Source organism: Manis pentadactyla, chromosome 11 (assembly GCF_030020395.1).
Source record: "Manis pentadactyla isolate mManPen7 chromosome 11, mManPen7.hap1, whole genome shotgun sequence".
NCBI lineage: Eukaryota > Metazoa > Chordata > Mammalia > Pholidota > Manidae > Manis > Manis pentadactyla.
In genome coordinates this window covers 983,082-1,010,391 of record NC_080029.1, presented here as the reverse complement: position 1 = coordinate 1,010,391, position 27,310 = coordinate 983,082, and the positions used below count along the sequence as shown (strand labels likewise).

At 62.7% G+C, this 27,310-nt stretch overlaps 2 protein-coding genes across 4 annotated transcripts in view; one reads left to right on the top strand and one right to left on the bottom strand.

Annotated features, from left to right (window-relative positions):
• Positions 1-5,790: 5,790 nt before the first annotated feature.
• Positions 5,791-27,310, bottom strand: part of BRF1 (BRF1 RNA polymerase III transcription initiation factor subunit) — a 49,214-nt gene continuing 27,694 nt past the window's right edge. The window contains exons 1-14 of one of the 3 annotated variants that reach the window (XM_036882503.2): positions 24,747-24,768; positions 20,825-20,974; positions 19,782-19,875; positions 18,723-18,849; positions 18,236-18,275; positions 18,045-18,143; positions 14,251-14,508; positions 12,980-13,041; positions 12,356-12,437; positions 12,136-12,191; positions 11,349-11,599; positions 8,068-8,119; positions 7,222-7,390; positions 5,791-6,873 (exon numbers count right to left, since the gene is read on the bottom strand). In XM_036882503.2, the coding sequence (XP_036738398.2) occupies positions 6,836-6,873; positions 7,222-7,390; positions 8,068-8,119; positions 11,349-11,599; positions 12,136-12,191; positions 12,356-12,437; positions 12,980-13,041; positions 14,251-14,508; positions 18,045-18,143; positions 18,236-18,275; positions 18,723-18,849; positions 19,782-19,875; positions 20,825-20,906 (1,410 nt within the window). In that variant the 5' untranslated portion in view covers positions 20,907-20,974; positions 24,747-24,768 and the 3' untranslated portion in view covers positions 5,791-6,835. Of the gene's footprint in view, positions 6,874-7,221; positions 7,391-8,067; positions 8,120-11,348; positions 11,600-12,135; positions 12,192-12,355; positions 12,438-12,979; positions 13,042-14,250; positions 14,509-18,044; positions 18,144-18,235; positions 18,276-18,722; positions 18,850-19,781; positions 19,876-20,824; positions 20,975-24,746; positions 24,769-27,310 lie in introns of those variants that run through there. The other 2 variants (XM_036882502.2, XM_036882501.2) reach the window with 2 other exon arrangements.
• Positions 24,189-26,781, top strand: BTBD6 (BTB domain containing 6). Its single transcript, XM_036882505.2, has 4 exons — positions 24,189-24,675; positions 24,775-24,865; positions 24,993-25,111; positions 25,278-26,781. Exons 1-4 carry the CDS (start codon positions 24,314-24,316, stop codon positions 26,308-26,310), a joined length of 1,605 nt encoding a protein of 534 aa, XP_036738400.1. The 5' UTR covers positions 24,189-24,313; the 3' UTR covers positions 26,311-26,781.

The window sequence follows — 27,310 nt, the reverse complement described above, 5'->3', positions numbered from 1 at the left end:
AACGGAGCAGAGAGTAGCCCTCACACAGGCTGGGGCCAGGGGTCCAGGAGCGCAGCTGGCACGGGGGCTGGAGGGCACCCCGCTGTGGGCAGCGCCTCCACCAGGATGGGGTGGTGCCACCCTGGACCAGCCATCTCTTGGGCCTGGCCTGCCCACTACCCCTCCACAAGTGGGCAGTGACTGTGAAGATGGTGGTTGGAGGCCAGCCCCAGCAGACATGTGGTGACTGCCATGGCCCAGGGGCTGGGTGGGGGTGGCGCTGGTAGTGCTACCGACCCTGGGTGGTGGTGAGCACAGTCTTGCTGGTAGGCTGGCAGGTGTGGCTGTGGGCATGAGAAGTGCTGGGGTGCAGAAGGGCTGCAGTCACTGGGGGGCTGCCCACACAGCTCAGGGTGCCTCAGTAAGGTGCTGGGGGTGCTCACACTGCCACTCAGTGGCCTAGGCTCATGTCCTTCAAGGAGCCAGGGGCCCCTTTCCCCTTGCACATACTGTGAGCACCCCATCTCCTGAGTAACTGAGGCAGTCGTGACCCCTCTGGGGCCTTGGCAGGTGGACACACACCCACTTTAGCCTGCTTGCCACGCTGCCTTCCACCCCGGCTGGTCCCTCGCTGTGTCCTTGCCCTGACCGCCCCCTCCCCTCTGCTGCTTGGCCTGAAGCCTGAGAACCGCAGCTCTCCTGCCAGTGGCCGCTGGGGACCCCCGGCCCACCATGACTCTCATGCTCAGCCCCCTGCAGGCACCGCCAGGCGGCCAGGGGTCACGCATGCGTTGTTTCATGGGCAATCCAGGCCAGACTGCAGATGTCCGACGTACGCCAGGTTCTGCTGCTCAGGCTGCAGGAAGTGGGTGGCCCTTTATCAGCCCCACCGCTTCCTGCGGCCAGCTTGGCCTGGGCTCCCAAGGCGCCAGGATGCCGGGTCAGCGACGACTCGCCAAGAGCTGGGCCTGGGGATGCCCTGGCTCACGCCTGCCCTGCCCGCACCCCAGCCTGAGCCTGTTGGCAGGGCTGCTCTAGCCGCCCTTCCCAGGAGCCGCACCCTGCCTTCCGCCATCTCCACCCACCAGCATCTTCCCCTCTTAGGGTCTGGCTCTGCCTGCAGGAAGCCCTCCGCTTCCCCCACCCCACATCCAGCAGGGCTGGGGCATCCCCAGCTGTTTGCTCCCCAGTACCCAGTTCCCACAGCCAGCAGTATGGGCAGCCAGGTGCAGGACCCAGCAGGCTGAGAACAGCATTTTCTCCGCTCCCTACACCGCACGCTTGCCCCCCCGCTACAGGCTCCGCTGTGCCTCCGCTCTGCAAGAAGCACGGGGGCCCGGGTCCCTCCCTCCTTCTGTCTTCTCTGTCTCTTCCCCTCCCCAACCCTTGCATGCCCTTTGCCACCCAACCCCAGGTCAGGGGCTCACCTGCCTGTTCTGTGCCCCATCGCAACCTGACAAGCTCCTCCTCCTTCTTCAGGTCCTAGCATTGGACCCTTCCTCCTCCAGGAAGCCTTCCTAGCCTGAGCCCTACACCCCTCCCACCCTGGGACCCCCAAAAGATGTCACCACTCACAGATCTTGTTTCTGAGTTTTACTGACCCTACCTGGCAAAACCCACCTCCTTCCTCTCCACCTTGCACGCCGTGCCCAGCGCACCTGGGGACACTGCGCAGTTAAGGACAGGAACCAAAGCTGGGAGTGTGCAGAGGGCTGAGGGAGGTTCACCTTAGTCTGACCATGCAAGATGCCCCTCTCTGTACAGAGACCCCCCTGGGGCAGGTGTAAATGGCAAAGGAATTAGCTTGGGGGTGGTCCCTTCCTAAAGGACAAGTGGCCCCCACTCCTACAGTAGACTCCTGGTGCACCGACCTCCCCACGCACGGACACAAAACCTGCACGGAGGTCCTCACCGAGCACTCGCGGTCTGAGGCTCCCGTCCCCCTCAGGCCCACCTGGCCATCCTGCAGCACCCCCTGCTGGCCAGACCAAGTGGCTCCTCCCTGCAAGCGGAGCTGGTGTGCGCCCGTCTATGCGTGTGCACTCCTGTCCATGCATGTGCTCAGGTTCTCTGAGCCCTGTGTCCTGGGCCAAGCGACCACCACGCTCCTCCCAACGTTCATGCTCCCAGGCCAGGGTCGGTGATGGTTTGGAATCAGTCTCTGGGTAGCAGCCCAGGGTTGGCTCAGGGTGTGTGGAAAGGGCCTTGAATTTCCATCCAGCTCAGCCTCTCCGTCATCCCCCCATCCAATAGGCCCCCATCCCCCTGACAGCCCTGCAGATAGCCGGCCACAGGACTACCCGGGCCGACCTGCTGGACTTCCCCTCCCTCCTGTAGCCACCTGCCCCCCACTCCCCAAGGCCTGCTGCAGCACCGCTCCCCACCCATCCCTGCCTCCTGGACACCCCCAGCACAGGGGCATGTTCCCTCCCTGCTGTGTCCCTGGCCGACCTCAGTAAGCACTTCACCGTGAGGCCTTTCCAATATTTGCTGAGCGAACAAACCCAAGAACCAATGAATGGGGAATACATACCCTAAAGTCCTATGTATTGCTGGAAGGAATGTTTTGGTAAGGGGCTTTGCGAGGAGGGGAAACCTCAGGGAGACCTGAAGGGAGGGATGGACAGACATAAACTTAACATTTCTACTTCCCCATCATTGACACGGTGAGCACACAACTCCATGCATGTGTGAAGAGGTCTCTGTGTGCATCTGAGGGTGTCCATGTGCACATGCATCTACATGGGGCCCAGGCAAGGCTGTGTGTGCACAGTGGTTGATCCCGGCTGAACCTCCTGGCCCAGGGCGCCCACCTCCCTTTGCCACCACCTGCGGTCAGTCTCTGCCTGGACACCCTAGGCCCCGCCAAAGTCTGGCCTTTGAGGGCTTGTGGCTTTCCACCCGAGGGGTGGACCCCAGCAGCCAGCTCAGCTCCAGGTTGCTGGTGAGGCTTGGGGCAGGTGTCACAGCAGGCATCCCGCTGAAACAAGGTGGGCACCTAGCAGAATATGTCCTTAATGTGCTGTGACCTCCACCTGGGGGAAGCAATTGCTCAGCCCAGCTGGTGCAAAAGTTCCTTGCTGCCCAGGACAGGGCAGTTCCCATGTTGTCTGGCAGAGTGGCACTGCCTCTGGTCCAGTGAGGGCCTTCTGGAAGCCAGCCAAGTCTCCTCGGCCTCAATAATCTACCCCTGTAATTGACAGTGACCCACCCCTCTCAAACCCTCTACTCAGATCCTTGCGGGCCACTGGCAAGCTGGCCTGGGCTGCAGGGTGCCTCCCCGACCAGTCCCCTGGGGTGCCCCAGGAGTGTGTCTTCATCACGGCCCCTCCCTGGTACCTTGACCCTCAAATGGGAACAGCCATCCACGGGCATGGCCAGAGCTGGTGGGGTGGCAGTGAAAGGCACCGTGAACTATCAGTAGTGGCTCAGGGTCAAGGTCAAGGTCAGAGTCAGGTCTCACCAATCTGGAGCCCCTGCCCTCCTAGGCCCCAGCCAGGCCCATTGTGTGGGGACAATGGCTTCCTGAGGCAGGTTCCTCTCCTGGCAGGAAAACCATAAAGAGCCTCCACTTTGCACCGCCCACAGGCCCTTCAAAGGGCCTGGCTGTCAGCCGGTGCCTCAGCCCCCACTCCTACCAGCCTGGCCTGGGCCCAGGCTCAGGCCTTCCCAGGGATGGGCCCACCCTCCAAGCACGTAGGCGCCGGCCAGTGCAGACAGGCGCTGCCCAGTCAGAGGAACTGCCACCATATACAGGCCCGGCCCCCATGTAGCATCAGAGCTGGACGGCCAGCCTGGTGGCCCTGCCCCAGGAGCCCCTCCCCACAGGACCAATGGTCCCCTTGGTGTCCCCCAGGTGGCCAACATTCACATGCAGGGGGCTGAATGTCCTGCTCAAGTGGCAGCTTGAGGCCTGGATGGGTGCTGGCAGGCACATCTGGGCTGGGGGCAGGGGGCCTAGGGCCCCTCCTGCAGGACAGGACAGGTGGAGGGGCTGCCCCAGAGCTGAGTGCACTGCCCTGTCAAGTCCTCCCCTCCAAGTCCAGCCAGTCTGGGACGCCCCCTGCTGCTCAGGCGTGTGGCTGCAACAGTTGGGCCCCTCCTGTAGGGCAGGGCAGGGCCAAGGGCTCCAAGCAGCTAAGGTGTGGTCTGCTGGGGCACAGTGGCTGTAAGTGGAGAGGCCTGGGTAGCATGGCAGGAGGACACGGTGAGCCTGAGGGGCTCAGGAATCCTCGAGGTCCACCTTGCATCCAGGGCTTGGGTGTAGGTTGTTTTCTGCACAGTCTGCACCATCTTACAGGGTGCCGGGGTCCTCAGACCCAGGTAAGAATGGGGTGGTATGTGGGGGACAGCAAGCCCGAAACGCCTCGTTCAGGGTGGGAGCCATGCCAGAGCTGGGGGTCTCTAGGTCAGAGCGGCCCTGGGGCAGCAGTCTGGCCCTGTAACGACAGGACACTGCGCTGGGGGCTTTTAAGCAGTTTGGAGAACAAGGCAGACCCCGCAGGGTCTGCTCTTTTATTCAGAAGTGGGATGTCCCTGGGGTGCGGGGCCACTGTCTCTGTGGCCTCAGTGGGACCCAGCTGCGGTCTGGGGGCGGGAAGTCAGGCTGGGCCTGCCTGTTCCCCCTTGAGGCCCTGTCACAGTAACCACCAAGGGACAGCCAGGCCCTGCTCCAGACTGTGCTGGACAGGTGGGGGGCCAAGGAGTGGGGTGGGAGCGAGGACCCGGCCTCTTCTGCAATGTGCTCGCCCATCCCTGAGCAACTCGTCCCTCTGACAGGTGCCCCCGCTGCCCCCACCTGCTGCAGCGTGCCTGCTGGAACAATCTGCAGGTCCGGCCCCCAGCTCTGGAGGTGAGGAGCACTCTGCCCCCACCCAGGGCCCAACTCCAACACCGGAGTGGGCGGCCCAGACCCAGGCCAATGAGACTGCTATGACCCCCACTCCTGGTCCCAGGCCCCAGGCCCCAGGCTCCAGGAGAGGCCAGCCCTGAGCTGGTGGATGCAGGCAGCATGGGGAGGGCCAGAGGCCGTGCCTTCTCCCTCTGCCAGGACCCCTGGCCCCTGGCTCAAGGGTGAGATGGAACAGCTCTCCCAGGGCCTGGCACCACCACCTGCGTGTCCACATGGTGCAGGTCCCTGCTGCCCCAGGACCCTACTGCTGAGTGCACCTTACCTCACCCTTGGGGACAAACCTACCTCAGTCCTCTGTTCCCAGATGCCCCACTCCTGCCCAGCTAGCATGGGGCTTCCTGCTTCACCAGGTGCCACCCCTGCTCACTGGCCCCCAGCCTCCCTTGGGCCCCTTTCCCAGCGTGAGGACCTAGAGGTGGACGAAGCACGTGGCGGGTGGCGGAGGGTGGCGCTCAGCTGACCTCTGGGTCTCAGCCCTGCTGGCCACCCCGGCACCTCTCCCCAGCTCAGCTGCTGAGATCCTGGGAGGCATGCCCCCTCCTCCCCAACTCGGGGCCCCCCTGAAGAGCAAGCTCTTGGGGGTGGGGGCCTTCCACCCTCCTGGCCTAGAAACCCCCTTCTCTCCCAGGATCCCAGGGGAGGCACAGCCAGGGCTCCCCCACACCCCCAACTGCCCACCGGGAGGCAGGCCCTTCACCTTCCCCACAGCTGAGCCTCCTGCCCAGCCCACCACCTGCTCCCGCTGTGCCCACCCTGACGCAAGCACAGGTAGGTGGCGGGCAGATGGCAGGCTATAGTCCAGCCTGCCCACTGCACCCCGAGCCCAGGACTCTGGCTGTGACCTCACTCCTCCAGGGCGGCCTCAGAGCCAGACGCGGAATCACAGACCACAGCCTCAGTGGGTTTCCACTAACAGATCTTTCTCTCCATTTGACTAAAACGACCCTCCTCCCAAGCCTTCCAGGAACTCCAGGGTCAAGGCTGGCTACAGACTGCAGAGGCGAGCAGCCCGAAACTCCCTGCCTACAAACTCCGCTGTGATCTGGGGGTGGTGGGGAGCCCACAGGCTGGGCCCAGGAAGACAGTGTGGCGTGGCTCTGCTGTTGTGGGAGGCAGGCGGTGGGGGTGGCCAGGTCAGAGCTTCAAGCCCTGTTGCCCTTGCTATGCCCAGGGCAGTGATGCCCGAGCTAAGACCCTGACAGTGGCCCATGGGCCTACTAATGCCCAGGCCTGGGCCCCAGGGCTGTTTCAGGATGGTAGGAGTCACCCAGAGCAGGGCAGCTGGGCTCAGGGGTCCTCTGCCTGCTGACCCTGTATGGATGCTGGGCTGGACCCCAGCTCAGGCCAGAAGCACCCACAGTTCTCTGCCCACCTCCAGCTTTGGCCCTGGCTCTGTGCATAGGGACTGGCCACACGGGCGTCACTGGGGTGGCTGCGTGTGCAGGTGCAGCAGAGCTGATTGGCCGCAGACGGCCAGACTAACCCAAACCCTGGGCCAGCTGGCTGGAGGCCCAGGACCAGCTCCGCACCAGCTGAGCGGGAGGCCGGATGCAGACAGCATTTCAGCTTCAGTGGGAAGAGGGGGACAGGGCACCAGATCCAGGGGGGGCCACGAGTGGGGCCCTGGGAGCCCCCAGCCCTCCAACAAGCCGTTGGCGGCCCCATGCCAGTTTCCTTAGGCAGGAAACAACAGTGTCTCTCTGATGGTGCCGCGCCGACACCTGGGCTGTCCCCTTGCCAGGCCAGAACACTCCTCACGTTGCACAGAACCTGGTCCTGACAGCAAGGCCACAGAGGCCACGTGTGGCAGCAGACGATGGCTGCAGTGGGGTGGGGGCCAGGGGCAGTGTCTGTCTGTCACCGCTTCTCAGCCCAAAGGCCCCCCTGATGCCTCACAAGTCTAGGCGGAGTCCGCTGCCAGGCCGCTGGCCACCAGGCTGCAGTTCAGTAGCCATCATCGTCGTCGCCATCACAGCCGTAATCTGTGAAGCACAATGGACAGAGGCAGACGCCGGATGCCACCTGGCCCCAGCCCCACCCCGGGAGTGGCGCCCTAGGCCTTCTGCCCGCCAGCCTCTATGGGGGCCACTGCGGCCTCTCCATCTGGGCAGGTCTGTGGTGCCGACGGCCTGGTGTGAGGGCAGTGTGGTGGTGGGCACCCTATTCCTGCTGGCCGGACAGCCCTCCCCGCACATTCGAGGGCCTCAAAGCCAACACGGCCCATTTGCAAAGTGTCTTGCTTCCAATTTCCTTCCAGGGATGTGTTCAGTTTGAGGCCAGTAGGCCTGAGTCGGCCAGGCAGGAGGCCCCGCCCCCCTGCAGCCACTCACCATTGCTGCCCAGCATCCGCAGGGCACTGACACAGGGCTCCCCATCCTCCTCGTCGGCGTCTTCCTCGTCTGCATCCTCCTCGGGATGGTACGACACGGGCCCGCTCTCCACCACCACGGCGGGCCTGACGGGCTCGGCGCCCAGGGCCGGGGCGCCCGGAGGCGTGGCCTGCGCGGGACGGGCAGGATCTGGGGCGGCTGAGGAGCTGAGTGCCGTGGCCCCACAACAGGGAGACCTGCGCCCTCCAGGAGCGGCCAGCATGTGTGCCCCGGGTCCCTCGCCCCCGAGCCCGAGCCCACCCAGCCACGGGGGCCACTCCCCTTTGGGCCACCCCAACCACCCACCTCTCTGCCCCCAGGCCTGCACCTCCAGCCACCCTGGGGACTCTGGGGAACCCTCACTCCCTGCTCCGCCCTTCCGTTCCCTGGGCCACGCCAGGACCTGGTGATTAGGAGAGAAGCTCCTTCCTGAGCCTGTCTGGGAGGGCGTGGCCCCAAGAAAGGCTGTGGCTCACACACAGAGACGGCTGAGCATGGGCCAGGCTGGACCCCCAGACCTGGGCTTGGGCACAGAGGCTCTCAGGAAGGCCCAGGATCCTGAGAGGCCAGGGTGGGGACAGACTGCCCCACAGGCTGGCCTGAGGCCCTAGCTGGAGGGAGTTTGGCTCACGGGCACCCTGGTGGGCTTGGGCTCTCTCAGGCCCCACAAACAGCAGACCCGCTCCCAGAGACTTCTCCCCCTGCCACCCTTGGACCTCAGGACTCCCTCTGCCCGTGTGTGAACATCCCAGAGAGGCTCAGAGGCAGCATCTGGGCCCCACCCACCGCTGTGTCCATACAACGCACCTCTCCCACGGCTGCCTTCTTAGCTAGCTGCGTTGACATCATCGGCCTCAACCTAGAGAAACCAAAGTGTGGTGGCCTCAGCCAGGCTGCACCATCAGTGCGAGGATGTAGGGCCCTGGTGGGACACATGTCCAACAGCAGTACCCAGCCACATGTGGGCAGACTGCACTCCGAGGGACTGGCAGCGCTCTCTGCCTCGGCCGGGCACCCACCCTCACCAGCCAGGGCGGGGGTGCAGTGCCAACAGGAGGAAGTGGACTGGGGTCTGCAAGGGGCTCTTGTCAGGCCCCATCAGAGCAGCACGTGTTGTTGGGATTGTGGTCTCGGGACCCCCATGGCCTCTCTCCTCCACTGGGCCCCAGGCGATCTCAGTGGCTGTCACTGGCCTGCAGGTCACATCTGTCACGCCCCCACCCCACTCCCTCCTGCCACTTCCCCCACTTTTTCTGCACCCATCCAGCCTGCTGTCTCTCCAGCATCCTTTCCGCCCAGCCTGCACCTGCTCTGCTAGGGGCCCCTTAAGTAACCACATCTTTTATCCAGTCAGATTCCCATCAGGTCACATGTGCGTGTAATAGAAAAATACAGAAGCTACTGCAATCTGTCTCCTGACAACAGGTCCCTTCCCTGAAGCTCTCCGCCCAGGCTGGCAGGTACTGGGGTGAGTGAGGCCATGCCCTCTTGGCCTCTCCAGGTACCCAGCAGGGCTGGGCCGGGCGTTGGGAATGGAGGGGAGATTTCCAGGACAAGATGGAAACCTGGACTTTCCTATGAGAGCTTCGATTTAAATGCTGGTAACAAGTTGCAGTTTCGTCAAACCACCCCAGAGGCTGAAGATGGCTGCTCCGGGCAGCCTTGATGCAGGCCCAGCAACACCCACGAGGGCCAGAGGTGGTCCTGCCACCCTCACCCAGGCTCTCGGCCGGTTTGGCCAGGTTTGGCCAGTTTCCCCCTCACATGGGCTGCCCCTGCTCCCTCCCACGCTTCCCGAAGAAGGCAGGAGGGCCACTGCGGAGACTCCAGTCCGCCCTCCCTGACACCTCTCCTTGCCCACCCACAGCCTGAGTCCTCCCTGCGGCTGGAAGGGGAATGGAGGGAGGGAGGGAGGGGCAGGAAGGTGATGGGGGCTCTAAGACCCGCACCCGCCTGCCTGCCCCACAGCCTGACAGCCCTGGTAGCCCCCACCCCACACCAGACCCCACAGTGCAAGACCCCCCGACTTCTGCCAACAGCACCCCTTCCTCTGGGCCTGCTCTCCCTGCCCCACACCCTCCGAACACAAAAGGCAGGAAGCCTTCTACGCTGCCACCTGCAGAGGAAGAGCAGGGTGCACACCAACCCTCCTGGGCACTGCTGAGCAGACACAGACTGTCAGGGAGGCTGGGGCAGGGGTGGCAGCCACGATGGTGTCCCTTCCCTCTGGGCCCAGAGGGTGAGCTGCACCCACCATGCACCCCAGCTCCGCTCAGCTGCTGCCCTGGGCCCTGTGAGGCCCAGCCCAGCCCTGGGTGACATGCCAGTGAGCCCCGGGGTGTAGTAACTGCCTCTGGCAGATGCAGCATTACAGCTCCTGCCACTGGGTGGACCTGGGCATCAGAGGGCTGCTCGGGGCCATGGCCACCTGCCTGGGGGGAGGGGCTCGGCAGCAGGCGGTTGGGAGCTCTCCTGGGCCTGGGCGGAGGATCCCACTCCCTACAGTCCTGGGCTGGCAGCCTCAAGGGCAAACGCAGAAGCTCACAGCTGTGCCACACAGTGCAGGCTGAGCTCAGAGGGAGCATGCCCATAGCCGGGACACCCTGCCCCCACCTGACCCTGGGGAGATGTGGGCTTGAAGCCACGGCAGACAACCCGAGGCCCGGCAGAGAAGCCCAGCCCACCGAGATGCCAATCCCTGGCTGCTCTGTCAGAGTTCCCTGCCTCATGGCCAGTGACTGGAGCAGGGGTGGAAGGGGGCCCATGGGCCTGAGGGGGGCAGGGCCTCCTCTTACTAGTGTACCTCACTCCTGGTCCATGTGTGACTGCACCCAGCTGGGTGCTGGCCAGGCCTCCCAGGAGGTCTCCGAGCGCCTAGAGAACACACCCCACCCCGCAGCCCACAGCCACAGCCACAGGCTAGGCTCAGCGGACTGAGACCCGGGGCACCTGCTGCCACCCAGGGAAGCTGCTGCCCTTTCACTCCTGCAAACCCATTATTGGGTTCCAGCCACCAAAGCTCTTTGGGCACAGAGAGCAGACACGGCGCAGCCGAGGGGGCAGCCAGGCTGAGGCGGGGACTGCCCAGGAGACTTCCCACTCACCTGCTGCAGGCCGAGCTGGGTGGGCAGGGCACACGGGCCCTCTGTGCATGGCGAGTGGGGCAGGCCCACTGAAGACAGATGACAGGGGCCCCCACATAGGTGCGATGTGCTGCCTCCCCAAAGGTCAGGGTGACTGGCCTAAAGGCTCTGCAGGGAATGCAGAGCGCCTGAGGGCTCAGGGTCCACACAGTGGTCGCGCTGTGACCAGAGTGAGGAGACAGGATTGGGGGCAGTGCCTGCTCTGCGCTGCTGTCAGAGTGGACAAGGAGACACTGCTACACAGGCCAACTGGGCTCCTGAAACAGGGCCAGCCCACTGCCCAGAGGGTGACAGGCTGTCCTGGGTGCTTGGGGACTTGGGAGCTCAGGGAACTAGAGAGTGGAGTGACGGAGTCACAAAACCCACAAAAAACGTTTACTCCACTTAAGAGAAAAAAATGCAAGTTAGAACATCTTTACTTCTCAGGAATCACTGTTTAGAAATGGCAGCAATGGAGGACAGGGGTAGGGGATGGGGAACGGGGACAGGGGACGGGGTCTGGGCAGGAGGGAGCCCAGCATCACAGGCGCTCCAGGTGCCTGCCCACCAGCTCCCACAGCATCCCACAAGCCCAGCCAAGGGTGCTGGCTTGCAGCCGCCCCACAGCAGGCCAGGCACAGAGGCCCATCAGGCACAGCATGTGGCCACTGGTCACACCTTGGCCCAATCCCACTGCCCTCTCAGCGGCTTGTCACACCTCGCAGAACAGACCCCCAGGCTCCAGAGTGGGAGGGCCAGCTGCTCGTTGGGATGGGACAGACCCTGACACTGCAGGACCTCGTGCTGGGCTGGAGCCTCTCCTTGGCTCCCGGGCCTGCACATAAAGGGGAGCTGGCTGGGCAGTGGGTGCCCCGCTGGACACACTTGTTCTCAGCACGTGAGTGTTGAAGCCCCCAGGTCCCTCCGCATGCCCCAGGCTCCTGCCGCAGCCCACCAGGAACCTACCTTTTCCCCACACCAGTCACGGGGTCGGCCCTGGCCCTGGTAGTGGGTGTTTTCCTGGGGGGCAGCACCCTGGCACCGCTGCTGGGCCTATCCTCGGGGCGCGAGTCCCCCTGTAGGGCCCCGCCGTGGAGGCCGCGGAGCACGCTGTAGTTGATTTTGCTAGAGATCTTCTTCTGCTCCAGCATCCTCTCAATGGCCTCCCCGGCTGTGCGTGCCGGGAGTGGCTCCCGACGCTTACAAGACTTCTTGGGCTGAACAGAAACATGAGTTGCACCTCCTGCAAGCCTGCTGGGTGCCTCAAGAGATGCGAGGCATGTGGGCAGGACCTCCCGGGTGCTGGAGCCATGGGCCATGTGCAAGAGCCTGCCTGCTGCTCCCCCCTCCCCCCTCCCCCCCCCCCCCCCCCCCGCCCAGCAGCCTCCCCTGCGGCCCCTGTCATGGCAGAACATCCTGACCCCAACTCCAGGGGCTCTCCACCTGGGCCCCTTCCCTCTCCACCACAGGTGTCCTGTGTTCTCACTGGCTGCTGCAACTTCTCTCGCTTGGGTAGAGACCTCACTACTCCCCATGTCTCTGTGCAGCCAGATGTCACCACCCAGCCACTCAGAGCAGCTACGCCACGGCACTGAACCCCAGTGACACAGTGACGGCGCGAAAGGCTTTCCTGGGTCACAGAAGTGGGGTAGGGTTCTTTGGGGGCCCTGGGCAGGCCTCTTTTCTCCAACAAGGGAGGACTCCACCCGCCTGGGCTTGGGGGGAGGCTGGTCCCTCTGCGAGGGAGCCCCACCTTGTGCTCCTTGTAGATGCCCAGCTCCTTCTCCTTGGCGATTCTCGCTTCTTTCTCTGAAAGACCAACAGATGGCCGTCAAGGTCAGCCAGCTGGGTGGACCCGGGGGGCACAGGGTGGTGCAGGAGGGGCGGGGCCTGGCCAGAGGGGCTGGGGAGAAGGCCGGCAGGGGCGGGGTGAGACCCGGCTTCGTGGGACAGCAGGGCCGGGCGGTGTTTACCCTTCTGCTCCCGCAGGTACTCTGCATTCTCCCGCATCCACAGCTCGGCCTTCACGCGGGCTTCCGCCTCACTCAGGATGTACTGGGACAGAGCACAGCGTCACCCTTAGATCTCAGCCACAAACCCACTTTCCGCCAGTAAAAACTGGTCAGGGGGGAACCGCCCACCCAGGGGGGGGCCGCATGCAGAGCCTGGGGACCGCCCACCCAGGGCGAGAGCAAATCACACTGGGAGCAAGTCGGGGACACCTGCCGGTCCTCCTTCACAAGGCCCACCCGGGGCCTCCCGGCAGGTCTGCAGGCCCCGTGTGCACAGGGCCTGGCCCAAGCGCAGGCCATGAGTACAGAGAAGGGACAGAGCCAAGGGTGAGGCACCCTCTCCAGAGCAAGCAGGCTGTCTAGGTGTCGCCTGCTCATCTACTCAGGGAGGTGCCCGGAGCTGGACGTCAAGGACTGCTGCTGCCTAAATGGTTGAGGGTCCCAGGGCCAGGGGTGTGGAGTGCGGTCGCTGGCCACAAAGCCCACTGGGCGGCGAGGCCAGGAGCAGCCCCAGGGCCTCCAGGGAGGGGCACAGGCCAGCCGCCCGCCTGCAGCCTCAGGGGGCATGCAGAGCGTGGCACTTACTCTGTCGATCTCCAGGTCATCAATGCCACTGAGGTCCAGCTCACCATCCCCGGAAGCATCTTCTGGAGGAAGGCATGGCATAGTGTTACTTAGGGCTCACCCACTCAGAAAAGGGGACCTCAGGGAGCTTTCAGTGACATGCTCAGGATGCCCCCAAATGCTGTGGCTACCACCCTGCCCCAGCTGGACCAACAGCAGAATCTGGACAGCCCAGGAATCTGGACAGCTGCCTGCCGGCCCCCGGCCCCGGCCCCCAAGCGGCCCTCCGCTGATGCCTGCTGACTCACACCCACACCCGCAGGCCGTGGGGAACGCTCCTCTGCCACAACCTGGCCCTGCAGCTCAGGCCCTGTGAGACTGCCCTGGGCGCTCAGATGGGCCGCTGTGCACCAGGCCTCTCCTCACTCCTGCCAGGAGGGCCCCTTTCTGCTCCTAGGTCATGGCGCCCTGCTGCCAAGACCTCCGCCCATGCCCTCTGCCCAGGCTTGGTGGGGCCGGTAGGACAGTCCTGGGCCACCTCACAGCAGCCCCTCGCAGTGCGACCCCCACATACACACGTAACTGCTGGGGGCCAGTGCCAGCATCCCTGGCCATCTAGACCGGCATTGACATCAGGGTAGCACATGCCTGCTCACGGCAGCCTTGCAGCAGCCCTTTGCACATGAGGACGTGGGGCAGCCTGTCCTGGCAGAGGAGCAAGGCTGTGGCAGAGCCAAGCCCGCCATCCTCCTGGTGCTGCCAGCATCCCAGGCCTCCCCCGGGGGTGGGGCAGCTGACTCCTGCTCAGGACTGTCGCTGCCTGAGCTGGAGCACAGCAGACCATGTCCACCTAGCCAGTGGGGACTGTGACAGTGCCAATGCTCCCCGCAGTTAGACAGACACAGAAGGGGTGGGTAAGGGAGGCCAGTCTTCAACCCCATGGGCCCCTCTGGGACACGTGGCTGTGACTTCTCAGCCAAGATTCGTAGGAGGCTGCTGCACTGATGCCCTGTGTCGCAGGGGACAGGATGGAACCTGTGACCACAACCCAACCAATGGAAGGCTCTGGCCAGGACCCGGGCCAGTGGAGGGTCCCGGAGATAGCAACAAGCCCTGCTGGCATTTGGGGCGTCAGCAGACGTGGGGGTCAGTGACTGCTCACACAGCCCTGCACGATGGGGCTGGGAGCACCCCACAGCCAGCCCCTTCAAAGGCCGTACCTCAAAAGCCCACAGATGGAAGACGCGACCTGCCCAGAGGAGCCCCCAGCCCCCCACTCCTGAAGCACTCACTGGGGTCCCGGCTCTGGGAGGAGATGCACTCGCGGATGGAGTCTGAGATGCCCAGGCTGGCTGCTGTGGGCAGAGGGCCAAGCAGGGACTCCAGGGCGGGGGGCCTGCTGCCCCCCTCAGGGCTTCCTGCTGCATCTGAGCTGCCCCCGAGGAGCTCCTGGTAAAAGTCCTTGTTGAGGTGGCTGGCAGCGGCCTCCAGCTCCGCATCCTCGGCATCCTCCTCGCCAAGGAAGCTGGAGGTGGTGTCCTCGACAGAGCCTAGGGACACAATTTCACATGGTACGTGTCGGCCAGGCAGAAAGCTAGAGATCTGTGCAGAGAGGTGCTCCCGCCCAGCTGCAGAAGGCATTCGCCCCACGATCAAGCTACAGAGCCAGAGAGGTGTGCACCTCGCACTGTGCAAAAGCTGGCAAAGATGCATCACAGACTTGAATGGAAAGCTGCAAGTATAAATGATTTAGAAGAAAATGACAGAAACCAGCTTTGGGTCAGGCAAAAACACCCAAGACATGACACTAAAAGCAAAATACACAAAACACTGGTGAAGACAGACTTCATCCAAATCGAGGACTTGGCCCTTCGAGAGGCGCAGCCAAGAGGAGCGAGGTGACCCGGGCTCCCGCAAGGACGCCTGGCAAAGAGCTGCCACCCAGAGCGCGAAAGAGCTCTCAAAGTCTCCCAGTAAGAGGACACACAACCCAGTAAAAACGGGCAAAAGGTCTGAACAGACTTCAGCAAAGACAACAGAGATGGAAGTGAGCACGTCAGGCCCCTTGGGACACAGAGGCACCGCCACATCCCCCTAGCAGAGTCCGCCAGGGCAGGTGCGTGGGGTGGTGGGGCAGCGCGGGGGACGAGCCCCCATGCGGCTGGGCCGGGCAGCAGCAGGGCGGCTTCTCAGACTTTGACACCTGCCTCCCCCTTGACTCGGCGATCCCAGTCCTCAGCATCTTCCCAGGAGAAAGGAACACGTGCCCCCTGAAGACTCACACTTGTTCACAGCGGTTTATGTGCAACAATCCCAAACTGGAAATACCCCGAACGTCCTCAAGCTGGGGCAGGAAGAACGACGGGGCACACTCACGGACTCCCGCTCACAGCAGGAGGGGCGGCTCTGGCTGGGCGCGGTCCCACTGTGCAAAAAAGCCGGACCAGAAACAGCACACACTTCCCAACTCCAGTTCCACAAAATTCTAGAAAATATGACTGAATTCTGGTGACAGAGGTGGCTCAGGGGTTGCCTGGGTCAGAGCAGGTGGTGACAAAGGCCTGAGGGGCACCTTCACGTGTGATCCTGTGTCTAACGTCGGAGCAGTGTGACGGTTTCATGGAGCACATTTGTCAAAACTCGCCCATGGCAGCGTTTTAAACATGCGATTTGTTTGCCAAGTGCACCTCAGTCGAACTGTCATGAAGTCATCCGACAGTCTGCTTAATGTCAACAAGGCACGTACCTCAGAACACTGCAGTCTGAATCGCTCTCTACCAGCTGTGCTATGTCTAAGGTTCATGGCAGGCACGACTGCCACATGGGGGGTTTATGTCCGGACAGGCATTTCCCAGGAAAAAGCAGCAGATTCTCAGAAAGCAAGACAGGCGTGTGGGGTGACAGTCCTTGAGGCAAATCAGAGGCTCCCCACGGAGGCCGGGCCTGGGCTGCTGTGAGCCCACGTGTCTGCACCCCCATCCTGTTCACTCCCATCCTCTCAGCGGGCCTGTGAGCACCGCCTGGCGCTCAGCAGCAGCCTCTCAGCCCCACTGCGTCCGGACGCTGCGCCCCCATCCACTCTGCCCTCAACAGGCAGACTGAGTCCTCCTGCCCGCTGCCTGCTCCCAGCACCCCGCTACACACGGTAGCCCAAGCTGTGTGGCCAGCACCACCTGACCAGGACACCACAGCCCTGTTTCCCACTGTGCTCCTGGCCACCCGGGCACTTGCTGGGCTCAGGGCCTGGAACAGGTGCCCCCCACGCACAGGCACCCCTCCTCACTGCCTCAGGCCTCCCTCAAACACTGTCCTCCCTGGCCCCGGCTGTCCTTGCAGTTCACTGTCCTGCGGTTCATGGAGGAGGTGCCATCTGCCATCGTGACAAGGGCCAGCAGCAGGAGGCAGTGGCTCCCTGGCTCTGTCTGCCCACTGCAGGGTCGCAGAGCCCGGCACCCTGGCCCCAGCCCTCCTCCAGCCCATCTCTCCTCCATCTTCCTCCCACCTGGAACCCAGGCATCCCTGCCCTCCAAGCAGGCACTCCCCAGCCACAGGCGGACAACAGGGAGCCCAGAGCCCCCGCCTCCTCCTCCGGGTGAAGAAATCACGTAAGGAGTCCAGTGGGACCGGCAGACATTCCCGAGGCCCAGAGCGCACTATTCAGAGGGGCACCTCAAGCTTACAGAAGACGGGACACGTGGCCGAGGGGCATGCAGGCAGAGCAGGGGGCGCACGGGCGCTCGGCACCAGCGTCACATCTGAGAGGTCGCCAGGCAGAGGTGAGGATGTGAGCAGCGGATGGCCCACAGGACACAGAAGCCCGGCAGGGCCAGGGCCCCGGTGCCATGGGCACCTCCAGCCTCAGACCTACCACAAACAGTGGCCTCAGCAGAGGTGGGGGAGGGAGGGCGTGGCAGAAACTGGAGGGCCTGCGAACCCCCTCACTCAAGCTCAGCACCAGAGGGAAACCCCCCAACGCGTGAGCCACAGGAGGCGCCTGGTGCCGGGCAGCTGTTCCAGCTCAGGGGAGCGCCCTGCCCTGCACACCTGCGTCCCGAGGTCACAGCAAACCTGCCGAGCAGGTCAGAACATGGAAGAGGCCAGGAAGAGGCCAGAGGCTGAAGCAGAATGTGCTGCCTGGGCCACAGGGAGGCAGGAGGCCAACGGATCAACGCAAAAGCAGGGCTAATGGGGAATCGGTGACCGAGTCAGGACACACCAGAACATGCAAGCTCCATATCCCAAGAAAGGACACAATGCAGATAATTATAGAAACAGTAAAATCTAAAGTGTCATCAGATGTAACTTCTGCGGTTAGTATCTGTCCAAGGTGTTGGTGGCCTGGGCAAAAGGGGCACTGCGGCATCAAGCAACTACAGGGCTGCCATCCTGGACAAGGGAAACTCCATGTGAGGACACCGCCTGGACAGGGCATCTGGGCCTGAGAGGCTCAGACACTGGCCTCAGGACAAGGAGGATAGTGCCAGCTTTCTGCGGGCTGTCAGAAGGTGCAGCGGGCAGAGCGTGGCAGGAGGGCAGGACCACCTTAAGGCTCCTACGACTGGGTAAGAGCGGGTGCACATGCCCCAGAGAGCCCTCCAGAGGCTCCCTTGGCACCTGGCCCCGGCCCTGCGGAGCTGGGGGGTGAGGCAGTGGGGCCCAGCCACGGCCTGCAGGGTATGCTGGCCCCAGCCCCAGACGGGCCCCCAGAGCCCTGATGGGGAAGGCAGCACGGGGGCACCGTTACCTTGGTGCCCAGAGAGAAATGAAGACCACACGTGCACAAAGAGCTCTGCCCAAGAATGCTCAGCAGCTCTGCGAAGCCCCCCACTGGGCACGGAAGTGTCTGTGAGCCCAGGACGGCACTGGGCTGGGCCGCAGCCGTGAGCTCCCTCCTGTGAGCGCAGCCCAGACCGCTTCCCAAGGGGACGGGAGACCCAGCCGGAGGCTCAGGCACTGAGGCTGGTCAGGGTGGGGCTGTCCCGGGAGCAGGACTCAGAACCGTGGCCTGGGTGGGAGAAGGACAGTGCACACGGCAGCGGGGGGTGGGGGTGGTGCCAAGACTGGCAGGCGCGCAGGTGGGACTCACCATCCCGGGTCAGGCCGGTCAGGGCCCCCCTGGCCTTGGCCTTGGGCCGGCTGTTCTCCAGCTCCAGCTCAATTGCATCCTGGTAGCTGGATATTTCACCTGAAGTGATACATTAGAAGCAAACGTAAGTGCAAAACCCATCTTTCTAAGAGACCGGAAAGATGTCTGCACGGTTAAGATGTGTTGGTTACCTTCAACTTCCTCCAGCTTTTTTGACAGAACTTGTTCAAGCTGAAAAGAAAGGACATTTAGCAGGAGTGAAGTCTGAAAGCCAGGTACCTGCCGGGCACCCGGCCAGCCACTCATCATGACCACAAGGCCCCTGGATGCCGGCACCGGTCTCACGGGAACCTGCTTCCCTGGTGCTGACTGGGGCTGAGAAGCAGCCTGCTGCAGGGTGGGGTGCCCACCCTTGGAGGATGACAGGGGTGAGGCTCAGCCCTGGAGCAAGACACCCCCCCTCCCAAAGAAACTGCATTGGATGCCCTAACGGGCACCGGGGCCAAGGGCTCCCACAGCATGGCCCAGCCCCAGCAGGGCAGCAGGGGTACCCTTCCTGGGCGGCCCAGGCTCAGCCCCCGCCTGCCCGCCCCCAGGTCAAGCTTGGCCCCAGTAACTAGCACTTGTTTTCAGCAACAAGAGGAAATGTTAGACCAGCAACCAGCAGGCGTGGCCCACCTGCTTCAAGCGCAGCTTCCGCTGCCCGGCCGTGTATGACGGGGGATCACACTCCTCCTCCAGGTCAATCTTCATGAACTCATCCACGGTCAGCTGGCTGGTGGGGGTGTCCTCAAACTCTGTGAGCCTGAGGCAGAGAGGTGACAGGGAGCCCGATGCCCTGGGAGCACCATTTAGGCCAGTGCCCAGCACTAGACAGCCCCCACCGGGCGCCCTGGCCAACCTCGACTAAGCACAGGCCCGGCAGTTTCTCGATCCCTACGGTCCTGCCAATGGCATGGGGCCCCAGGAGAAAAGGCCATGGCACCCACACGGCTCCCACGGGGAAAGAAGGTCCCAGAGGGAAGGAGGCCAGGCCAGCAGCCCCATGTTAGTGGCCCCTGACTGCAGGCCAATTCTTACCAACTCCATCCATTTAACATTTTACACAATCTTCAAAATGTTTCATAGAAGAATGTTAAGAGAATTAGACAGCAAATAAGTAAGATACTTTTCCATCTCCTTTGAAAATCGCCACAGAATATATTCTCAGTTGAGAAATAGCCATCGAGGGTTCCAGATCAGTGGGGAAAGCAGCCACGGTGACCCATCTGCCGGCAGCTGGGCCTTAGACTCTCGTCAGCGGGGCTGCTGCGGCAAGGGGCCGGGCCAACCTGTGGGGTGTTCGCCACACCCCAGCGCAGGGGCTTGCCAGACTCTCAGAACCTCCTCCCCCAGGAGACAACCACTCCGGCCCTCGAAACTCCGGCCGGGCTGCACAACAGGGAGCCAGGGGGGGTTCCTGGCCTCCGTGCATCAGGGTGGCCCTGCAGAGCACCGTCTGCCCCACCTCACCTTAAAGGGTAAGGTATCAAGAAGAAACGTGGGATGGAGGAAAGGCCTGCCACTGCGGACCCGACGGGTATGCCCCGAACACATGACTGAGGGAGGCTCTGGAGGGAGCAGGGCGGCCCCCTCTGTGACCTGGGCCATGCCGGGTCCTGGCCAGACCTGGGGGCCCTGCCGGAGGCCGCGCTGCCTGCCATCAGCTCCCCCAGACCACGAGCAAGAGCCGCCCACCTCTTCCGCAGCGTGGACTCGCACACCTTGACCACGCTGATGACCTCTTTGACGGTTCTCCGGAAGTCATGCATCCTGGCAGCAACCAGAAGTGCTGGAAAGGAATGCGGCTGGCAGTGAAGAGGGAATGTGTCCGCTGCAACCCAGGACGGTCACAGCCCACCGTACAGTCAGAGGGCTGATGACCCAGTGTGGCGAGGCCCCTGCCGGGGAGCTGGTGGGCTGCCCAGGGAGCCTGCAGGGTGACCATGCTGTGGTGACAGCCAGTCCATGTGACTGTCAGACCACCCGTGGTCTGCCCGTAGCCTCACAGGCAATTGTGCCGCCACTAAACAGAGAAGGTGTCGTGCCGCGCGCCTCACTTTCAAGCGCATGAGACTAGAATGTGTTTCTGAGAGCCCTGAGTAAGCCCTCAAAGCAAACAACTCTTGAGATGACGTGTGTGGGAAATGCTGGTTGGCGAGGGAGCTAAGGAGTCTGGGGACGCAGCCCCGTCAGGAGGAGAGGGAATGTGCCCAGGGCGCAGCATGACCCCAGGAGAGGCCTGGGTGCAGCAGTGACTTGGACACCAGGCTTGGAGACACAGTGAGCTGCCAGGAGCCAGGTGTGGGAAGGTGGGCCCTGGGTGGTAATGGAAAGGGGCTGAGCCTGTGGGGGTTGGGGTAAGGGTACCAGAGGACAGCAAGGACCCTCCCAGGGAGGGTTACCAGGACATCGGCAATAAGCAGAACCCTCTGGGGAGCAGAGTTAGCCAGAGGGGCTCGGGCACCCCTGCACAGTGGCTCAGTGCCGGGCATAGCAGGGCTGGCCACTCAGCCACGCCCTGGGACTCAAGGCTAGGGCTGAGGCCAGGAAGCCTAGTGGTCTCCTGGGCCTCTGTGGGCCCTGCCCCTCCCCCAGGAGCAGTTGGAAGTTCCCACAGGCTGGGCTGGTGCTAGGAATGGGAGGCTGGGCGGTGGCTCTGGACACAACCTACTGCCCACTAGCTTGGCCTGCTGAAGTCAGGACAGAAGTTGGGACACACCCAACCCAGGCTGTGGTACCTGCCCCGCAGAGGCCAGAGGGGCGCCGGCCTGTGTGCATCCAATCCCTCTTCATCCTCTGCAGGAGCCTCAGGGCTGTCATGGACACCTCATGGGTCTTCTCTCCGAACTCCAGCAAGTGGGCGAAGCGTGGGATGTACAGGCACGGGTCTGTGGCAGACACACGTGCCTCAGTGTTGCTGTACGCATGCTCTGGACCAGAGGCACACCTCGCCAGGGCGTCACAGGGTATGTGCGCTCAAGATCCAGGCAGCACCCAAAACAACATGGACAACATGAAATCGACTTAGTGCAACACCCTCTGCAGGACTGACCCTCCCCAGTCCTTCTGAGGTAGGGCAGGACATGGGACAAGGGTCATGCCATTGTAAAATCCACTCAGCCTGTGAAAAAGCAGTTTATTCTTTAACTTAATTTATAGGCTGTCCTTCCTCTTCATTCAGCCACTTAACCAATTAAGTAACTTTAACCAGAACAGGAGACAGGCCTCTAGAGTGTAAATGAATCTATGTGGATAAAGAATGCCAAGATCCAGACCAACACAGTCACCTCAATAACCCCATTCTTAAGACAAAACCTCAAAGAAATTATGAATCACCTGTGCACATCATACCTTATGTGACCTGCCCAAAAGGGCCTATAAAACCCCAAACTCCAAGCTTTTAAGCGTGCCTGCTCTCTGAGGTTGCCCACCTCCTCTCTGAGTGTGTGCTGTGTCCTAAATAAAGCCTTCCCGCTGCTCTGTGCTCCTCCAGGGGCAAGCACCTCTGTCACTTTGCTATTTCACTCTATTTTCCAGACTTAAGCACCAGTCTTCCCTCGGCCTCTGTCCTACTCCAGATAAGCATGGAGGGGCTGCTGAGAGCTCGGATCTGGGCTGGCAAGTTCCCAGCGCCTGGGTGCTCAGAACAGAACTGCGGCTGGACGCTCACGCTCCCTAGTAGCCTGAAAATCGCCTTTCTTTGCTTGCTTTGGGAAGTTCTCAGAACATATTCTCACTCCATCCAGTGCTCCAGGGCTCCCCCAAATCATGGGGTGGTGGGGGCTGAGTTCCCATGCCATGCAGATCCAAGCAGACACTGGATGGCAGGTGACCCTGGCTTCAGGAGCTGGCAAGGGATCTGCCCAGTGCTGAGCAGTTCAGTGGGCTTCCCTTCCCTCCGCTCTTCCCTGCGCTCTGCTGCCTGCCAGCTGCTGCCACTCACTGCTACTCTGGCTTTAGTAAACTCCTTCCTTACCTGCACTCCTCTGACCTGCTCCATTCTCGTTCAGAGTCGAGAACCCTCCCCCGTCCAGGTTGAGGTTTCACCTGGTGCACAGGGAGACACCTCCCCAGATGCAGCTGCCCAGCAACACTTCCACCTCACAGGCTCCCTGGGGCGGCCCTCCATGAGTGACCTTCCTGACCCTCAGCTGGGGGGGCATCAGCAGGCCCTGCCACGTGGGGCACGGTGCTTGGCCTGCACAGGCACACACACACCTTGCTGCTTTGCTGGGCATTTTGTGGATTGAGCACTTCATTGAGCATTTTTTACGTGTTTATTTGCTACATTTTCTCCTGTGAAATGCCCACTTACACCTTCTACCCTCGTCTCTCATTTGCAGGCACGTGTGTGCATCTCTTAGATAAATGCATGTCTCTTAACAAGGGGAGGCTCAGGAGGGACACATCCACGCACAACACATGTGCCCTCTCCCTTGGTACCACTGCCTCCCCAGTGCCTGGCCCTGGGCTTGGAGCTAGAAGAACCCTACCCGGGCTTTATGGCTTCCAGCCTGTAGGTCTGGCGAGAACCACCAAGTAACTGAGCTTAGCTGACTATCACGATTGCCGTGAGTGTGCTGGAGAAACCTTACAGGGCTCTATGCCAGAATGCCAGGGGCAGAAACCTCTGGCCAGGATCGTCCAGGGAGGCCTTTGCTGAGGCCTGATGAGGGGCACTAGGAGAGCCAAAGGCTGGCCTGGAAGGTGTGTGGTGGCAGATGGCAGAGCAGAGGGGGCAGACTGGGAAGACCCTGAGGGGCATGGCAGGGACTGGTCAGCAGCACAGGCGGGCAGAACAGAGACCTCACTGTTTGCGACACCCAGCACCCTCCCCTCCCGGGCAGCCACCAGGATCCCACCCTCGCACCCAGCTGGCTGCTGCCCCCGTCACTCCCTTTGCAGGTGAGTCACTCCCTTTACAGGTGAGCCACGGGCAGAGCTCAGAGGGCTCCCAAGGCCACAGGGCAGGCAGGTTCAAGCGGGGAGTCTAGAGCTACAGCCCATTTCTGCCCTGAGAATTTCCTATTGTTTGGTGTTGGTTTTTGTTTGTGTATGCGTATGACTGGCTATTTATAAAGATATTGTTAGGGCAAAGCTAAAATGTTTTAAAAATTAAGATTTCTAACTATTCCCAATAAAACATAAACCATCAGACCTAGGGACTGCTACAGGTATGCGAAAAGATGTCATCCTGATTTAGGTGGGATTTGGCCCCGATTAATTCTTAAAATAGAAAGCTGTAACTGCGAAAGTACTGGTAAAATTTAGACCCATATGTCAGGAGACTGGGTGGGGGTGGGAGAGACTGGGGCGTCTGAACCAGGAGAGAGGAAAGGAGTGACAGCAGAGGGCAAGAGGCCACGCACACAGGCCCCAAGACCCACGCAAAGCTCTCTGATCAGCCTGCACAAAAAGGCAAAACCAGGATATGCTGTCTAAGAGAAACACTAAAAAAATAATTAGATGTAAAACAAGGGTGTGAGGAGACCTGCCAGGACGGACGCCCAGGAGAGCGCGGGGCATTCCCGGCTCCTGCGCCGCCGGCAGGAGGGGCCCGGCCTGCAGACACACGGGTGCAGCAGGGCCCAAGGATGCAGGGTGCTGGACACTGAAGTTCTGAAATCACCAGGCCGTGCGATGTAACGCGGTTCTCCGCAGTCGGACGGTGACCAGGGAACACGGGCCAGGCGGGGAGGGGATTCATCCCCACAGGAACAACGCCCACGAGGGGCAGGTGCTCAGCCCGGTCGGTGCGACCCCAGGGCTGGCTGCGTGGAGGACAAAGGAGCCCTCGCCTCCGAACCTCAGCAAATCAAAGGACGATCTTTCAAGCGGCTTTACAGACTCCGGAGCTTAATCAGGGAGGAAATAATGGGCTCGTCCGTGAGGCAAGATATTTTACGCCAACAGCACAGTCCTTGGCGGAGCGCAGAGCGAACAGCGCGAGGAGGCGTGCGCACCGCCTACCGGGCCGCGGGGGAAAGGAAGCGCCGCCCCGGAGCCCGCCGAGCCCGCCGGCCCGAGGAGCGGGGCGGGGCCTGCGCGCGCGGCGGCGGGCGGGGCGGGGCCGGGGCGCCGTGACGCGGCGGGGCGCGCAGGCGGCGCGGCGGCCGGGGCGAAGGCGGGCGGGACGGCGCCCCCTGCGGCCGGGCTGCGGGCTCCCGGCTCCCGGCCGGCGCGGCGGGGCGGACGGGCTGCCGAGCGAGCGGCGCCGCCGAGGCCCCATGCTGCTGCCCCTGGCCTGCCTGCACGGCCGGGTGGCGCAGTGCCTCACCGCGCTCCTGGTGCTCGCCGAGCCGCCCCCGAGGCCCCGGCGCGGCGCTGGGGCGCACGGCAAGCCTTCCCCGCACACGGCGGCCGCCCTGCCCGTGAAGATGGCCGCGGAGCTCTACCCGCCCGCCGGCGCCGCGGCCGCCACCGCCACAGACATCGCCAACAGCAACGCCAGCGCCGCCGCGGGCAGGAAGGGCCCGCCCCGCGCCCCGCTGCCCGCCCCGCCGCCGCCCGCCCCCGCGCCGCCCGCGCCCGACAACAACAATTTGGAGAGCCCCAACTGGCAGTCCTTCCACCCCACCCTGCGCGAGAGGTGGGCCCGCGCCCGCGCCCCTGCCCTGCGCCGCTTCGGCCCTGCGCCGCGCGCCCGCGCCCCTGCCGGACCCCAGCCGTGTTTTTCTGCCCTTTTCAGGAATGCGCTGATGTTCAACAACGAGCTCATGGCCGATGTCCGCTTCATCGTGGGGCCCCCGGGGGCGGCCCGTAGGGTGCCTGCCCACAAGGTTGGTAGAGGCTCGGCCCTTTGAGCTCCCGAAGGTGACTGGCCACCTCTGAGCATGGGCTGTGCTCTGCCCCGGGGCGTGTCGGCCGCCTGGGGGCAGGGCTCAGGGCTGCTCTCTCATCTTGCAGTACGTCTTGGCTGTGGGTAGCTCCGTCTTCTATGCCATGTTTTACGGGGACCTGGCGGAAGTCAAGTCAGAAATCCACATCCCTGACGTAGAGCCTGCAGCTTTTCTGATCTTGTTGAAGTAAGTCGGCTCCGTTAGCATGCGAGGATGGGGTGGTTCCTTGCTGCCTGGCTGCCCCGGCCAGCACCCTGCAGCTCCAGAGGGGAAGTCCACAAGGCCTGATGTGGCCTTGCATCAGGCCCGGCACGCCCCATGCGGCCTGTGACCCGGTCCCCACCCTGCCCAGGTACATGTACAGTGACGAGATCGATCTGGAAGCCGACACAGTGCTGGCCACTCTCTATGCTGCCAAGAAGTACATTGTCCCTGCGTTAGCAAAAGCCTGCGTCACCTTTCTGGAGACGAGTCTGGAAGCCAAGAATGCCTGTGTCCTGCTGTCCCAGAGCCGGCTCTTTGAGGAGCCCGAGCTGACCCAGCGCTGCTGGGAGGTCATTGACGCACAGGCTGAGATGGCACTGAGGTCCGAGGGCTTCTGTGAGATCGACTGGCAGACGCTGGAAATCATCGTGACCCGGGAGGCCCTCAACACCAAGGAGGCAGTGGTCTTTGAGGCGGTCCTGAGCTGGGCCGAGGCGGAGTGCAAGCGGCAGGGGCTGCCAGTCACCCCTCGCAACAAGAGGCACGTTTTGGGACCCGCCCTTTATCTCGTCCGAATCCCAACCATGACCCTGGAGGAGTTCGCCAATGGCGCTGCCCAGTCGGACGTCCTGACACTGGAGGAGACCCACAGCATCTTCCTGTGGTACACGGCGGCCAACAAGCCCCTCCTCGCCTTCCCCCTGACCAAGAGGAAGGGCCTCGCCCCGCAGAGATGCCACCGCTTCCAGTCGTCTGCCTACCGCAGCAACCAGTGGCGCTACCGCGGGCGCTGTGACAGCATCCAGTTCGCGGTGGACAGAAGGGTGTTTGTCGCAGGGCTGGGCTTGTATGGGTCCAGCTCCGGGAAGGCTGAGTACAGCGTGAAGATCGAGCTCAAGCGGCTGGGGGCCGTCCTGGCTCAGAACCTGACCAAGTTCGTCTCGGACGGCTCCAGCAGCACCTTCTCGGTCTGGTTCGAGCACCCTGTGCAGGTGGAGCAGGACACCTTCTACACGGCCAGCGCCGTCCTGGACGGCAGTGAGCTCAGCTACTTTGGGCAGGAGGGCATGACAGAGGTGCAGTGTGGGAAGGTGACCTTCCAGTTCCAGTGCTCCTCGGACAGCACCAACGGGACGGGGGTCCAGGGGGGGCAGATCCCAGAGCTCATCTTCTATGCCTGAGGCGCCGTGGGCTGGCACAGGTGTGCCGTGGCGCACACGAGGCCCGGCCGCCCAGCAAGTCCAGGGGAGGGGGTGCAGGGCTGCGGCAGCGCTGACGGCATGAAAGGCTCTGCCTGTTTTCTATCTTTTGTACAGTCAAGCAGTAGCTGAAGCTGTGAGACAGCCACTCTCTACAGCCTGAGCCTCGGTTTCTGAATCTTGGCGGCTGGGCCCTGGCATCTCCTGTACATTGGGTGCATGTCTCAGATGGAGGGCAGATTTGGGGGGCACAGGGCAGGCTCCAGATCCCCTCCCAGAGGTGCCCACATCACCTGCTTGCGGGCTTTGCCCTCCCTCCCTCCCACCCTCTTAGATTCTATTCTAAGTGGTTCTACACTTAAGACCTTACCCTCAAATCCAAAATTGGGGAAAGTCACTTAAAATAGTTAATCTGTTTTAGTGGGTTTTCACAATAAAGTTTTAATAAAATGAGCCACACATAGATAAATGACTACAGGAGTCTCAAACTGGGGCATTCGATTTCTCCCACACCCGGGAAGAGCTCCTCCAAGCCCACTGTCTGCTGCAGACCTGGGCAGGCCTGAGTTCCCGGAAAAGGCCAAGAGTCTGCCCGTGCCCACACTTCCTAGTGCTCATTAGCCTTCCACCTGAAGCCCTGCTGCACGACGCGCACCTCCGGATCACTGGAGGCCTCAGAGCAGGCCAGGGACGGTGCCTGCACGGGCGTACGGGGCTTCGAGGCCCTCCGGCCTCCCGTGCTGCGTGCTCTGGCTGGTGGTTTTGTTCCTGGGGAACCTCAGCTCGTTCCCCAAAGGAGGGACCGTGTCACTCAGCACAGGGATCTAGGGAGGAGGGTCTGGGCCAGGAGCGGAGCACCCAGCCCAGTGTCCCTCTGCAGCTGTGTGACCTTCCCAGTCCTGCCTTCCCAGCCCCAGGGGGCCATCCCGTGGGTGATCCAGGGCCACACCCCCGCCCACCCTCCCCATTCCCAAACACTGCC

What these genes read in the sequence shown, in the direction of transcription:
- BTBD6 (XM_036882505.2), top strand. Translation starts at nt 24,314, where the DNA reads ATGCTGCTGCCCCTGGCCTGCCTGCACGGCCGGGTGGCGCAGTGCCTC. An exon ending in CACCCCACCCTGCGCGAGAG is followed by an intron (nt 24,676 to 24,774) that starts GTGGGCCCGCGC and finishes TGCCCTTTTCAG; the next exon opens with GAATGCGCTGATGTTCAACA. An exon ending in GCTTTTCTGATCTTGTTGAA is followed by an intron (nt 25,112 to 25,277) that starts GTAAGTCGGCTC and finishes CACCCTGCCCAG; the next exon opens with GTACATGTACAGTGACGAGA.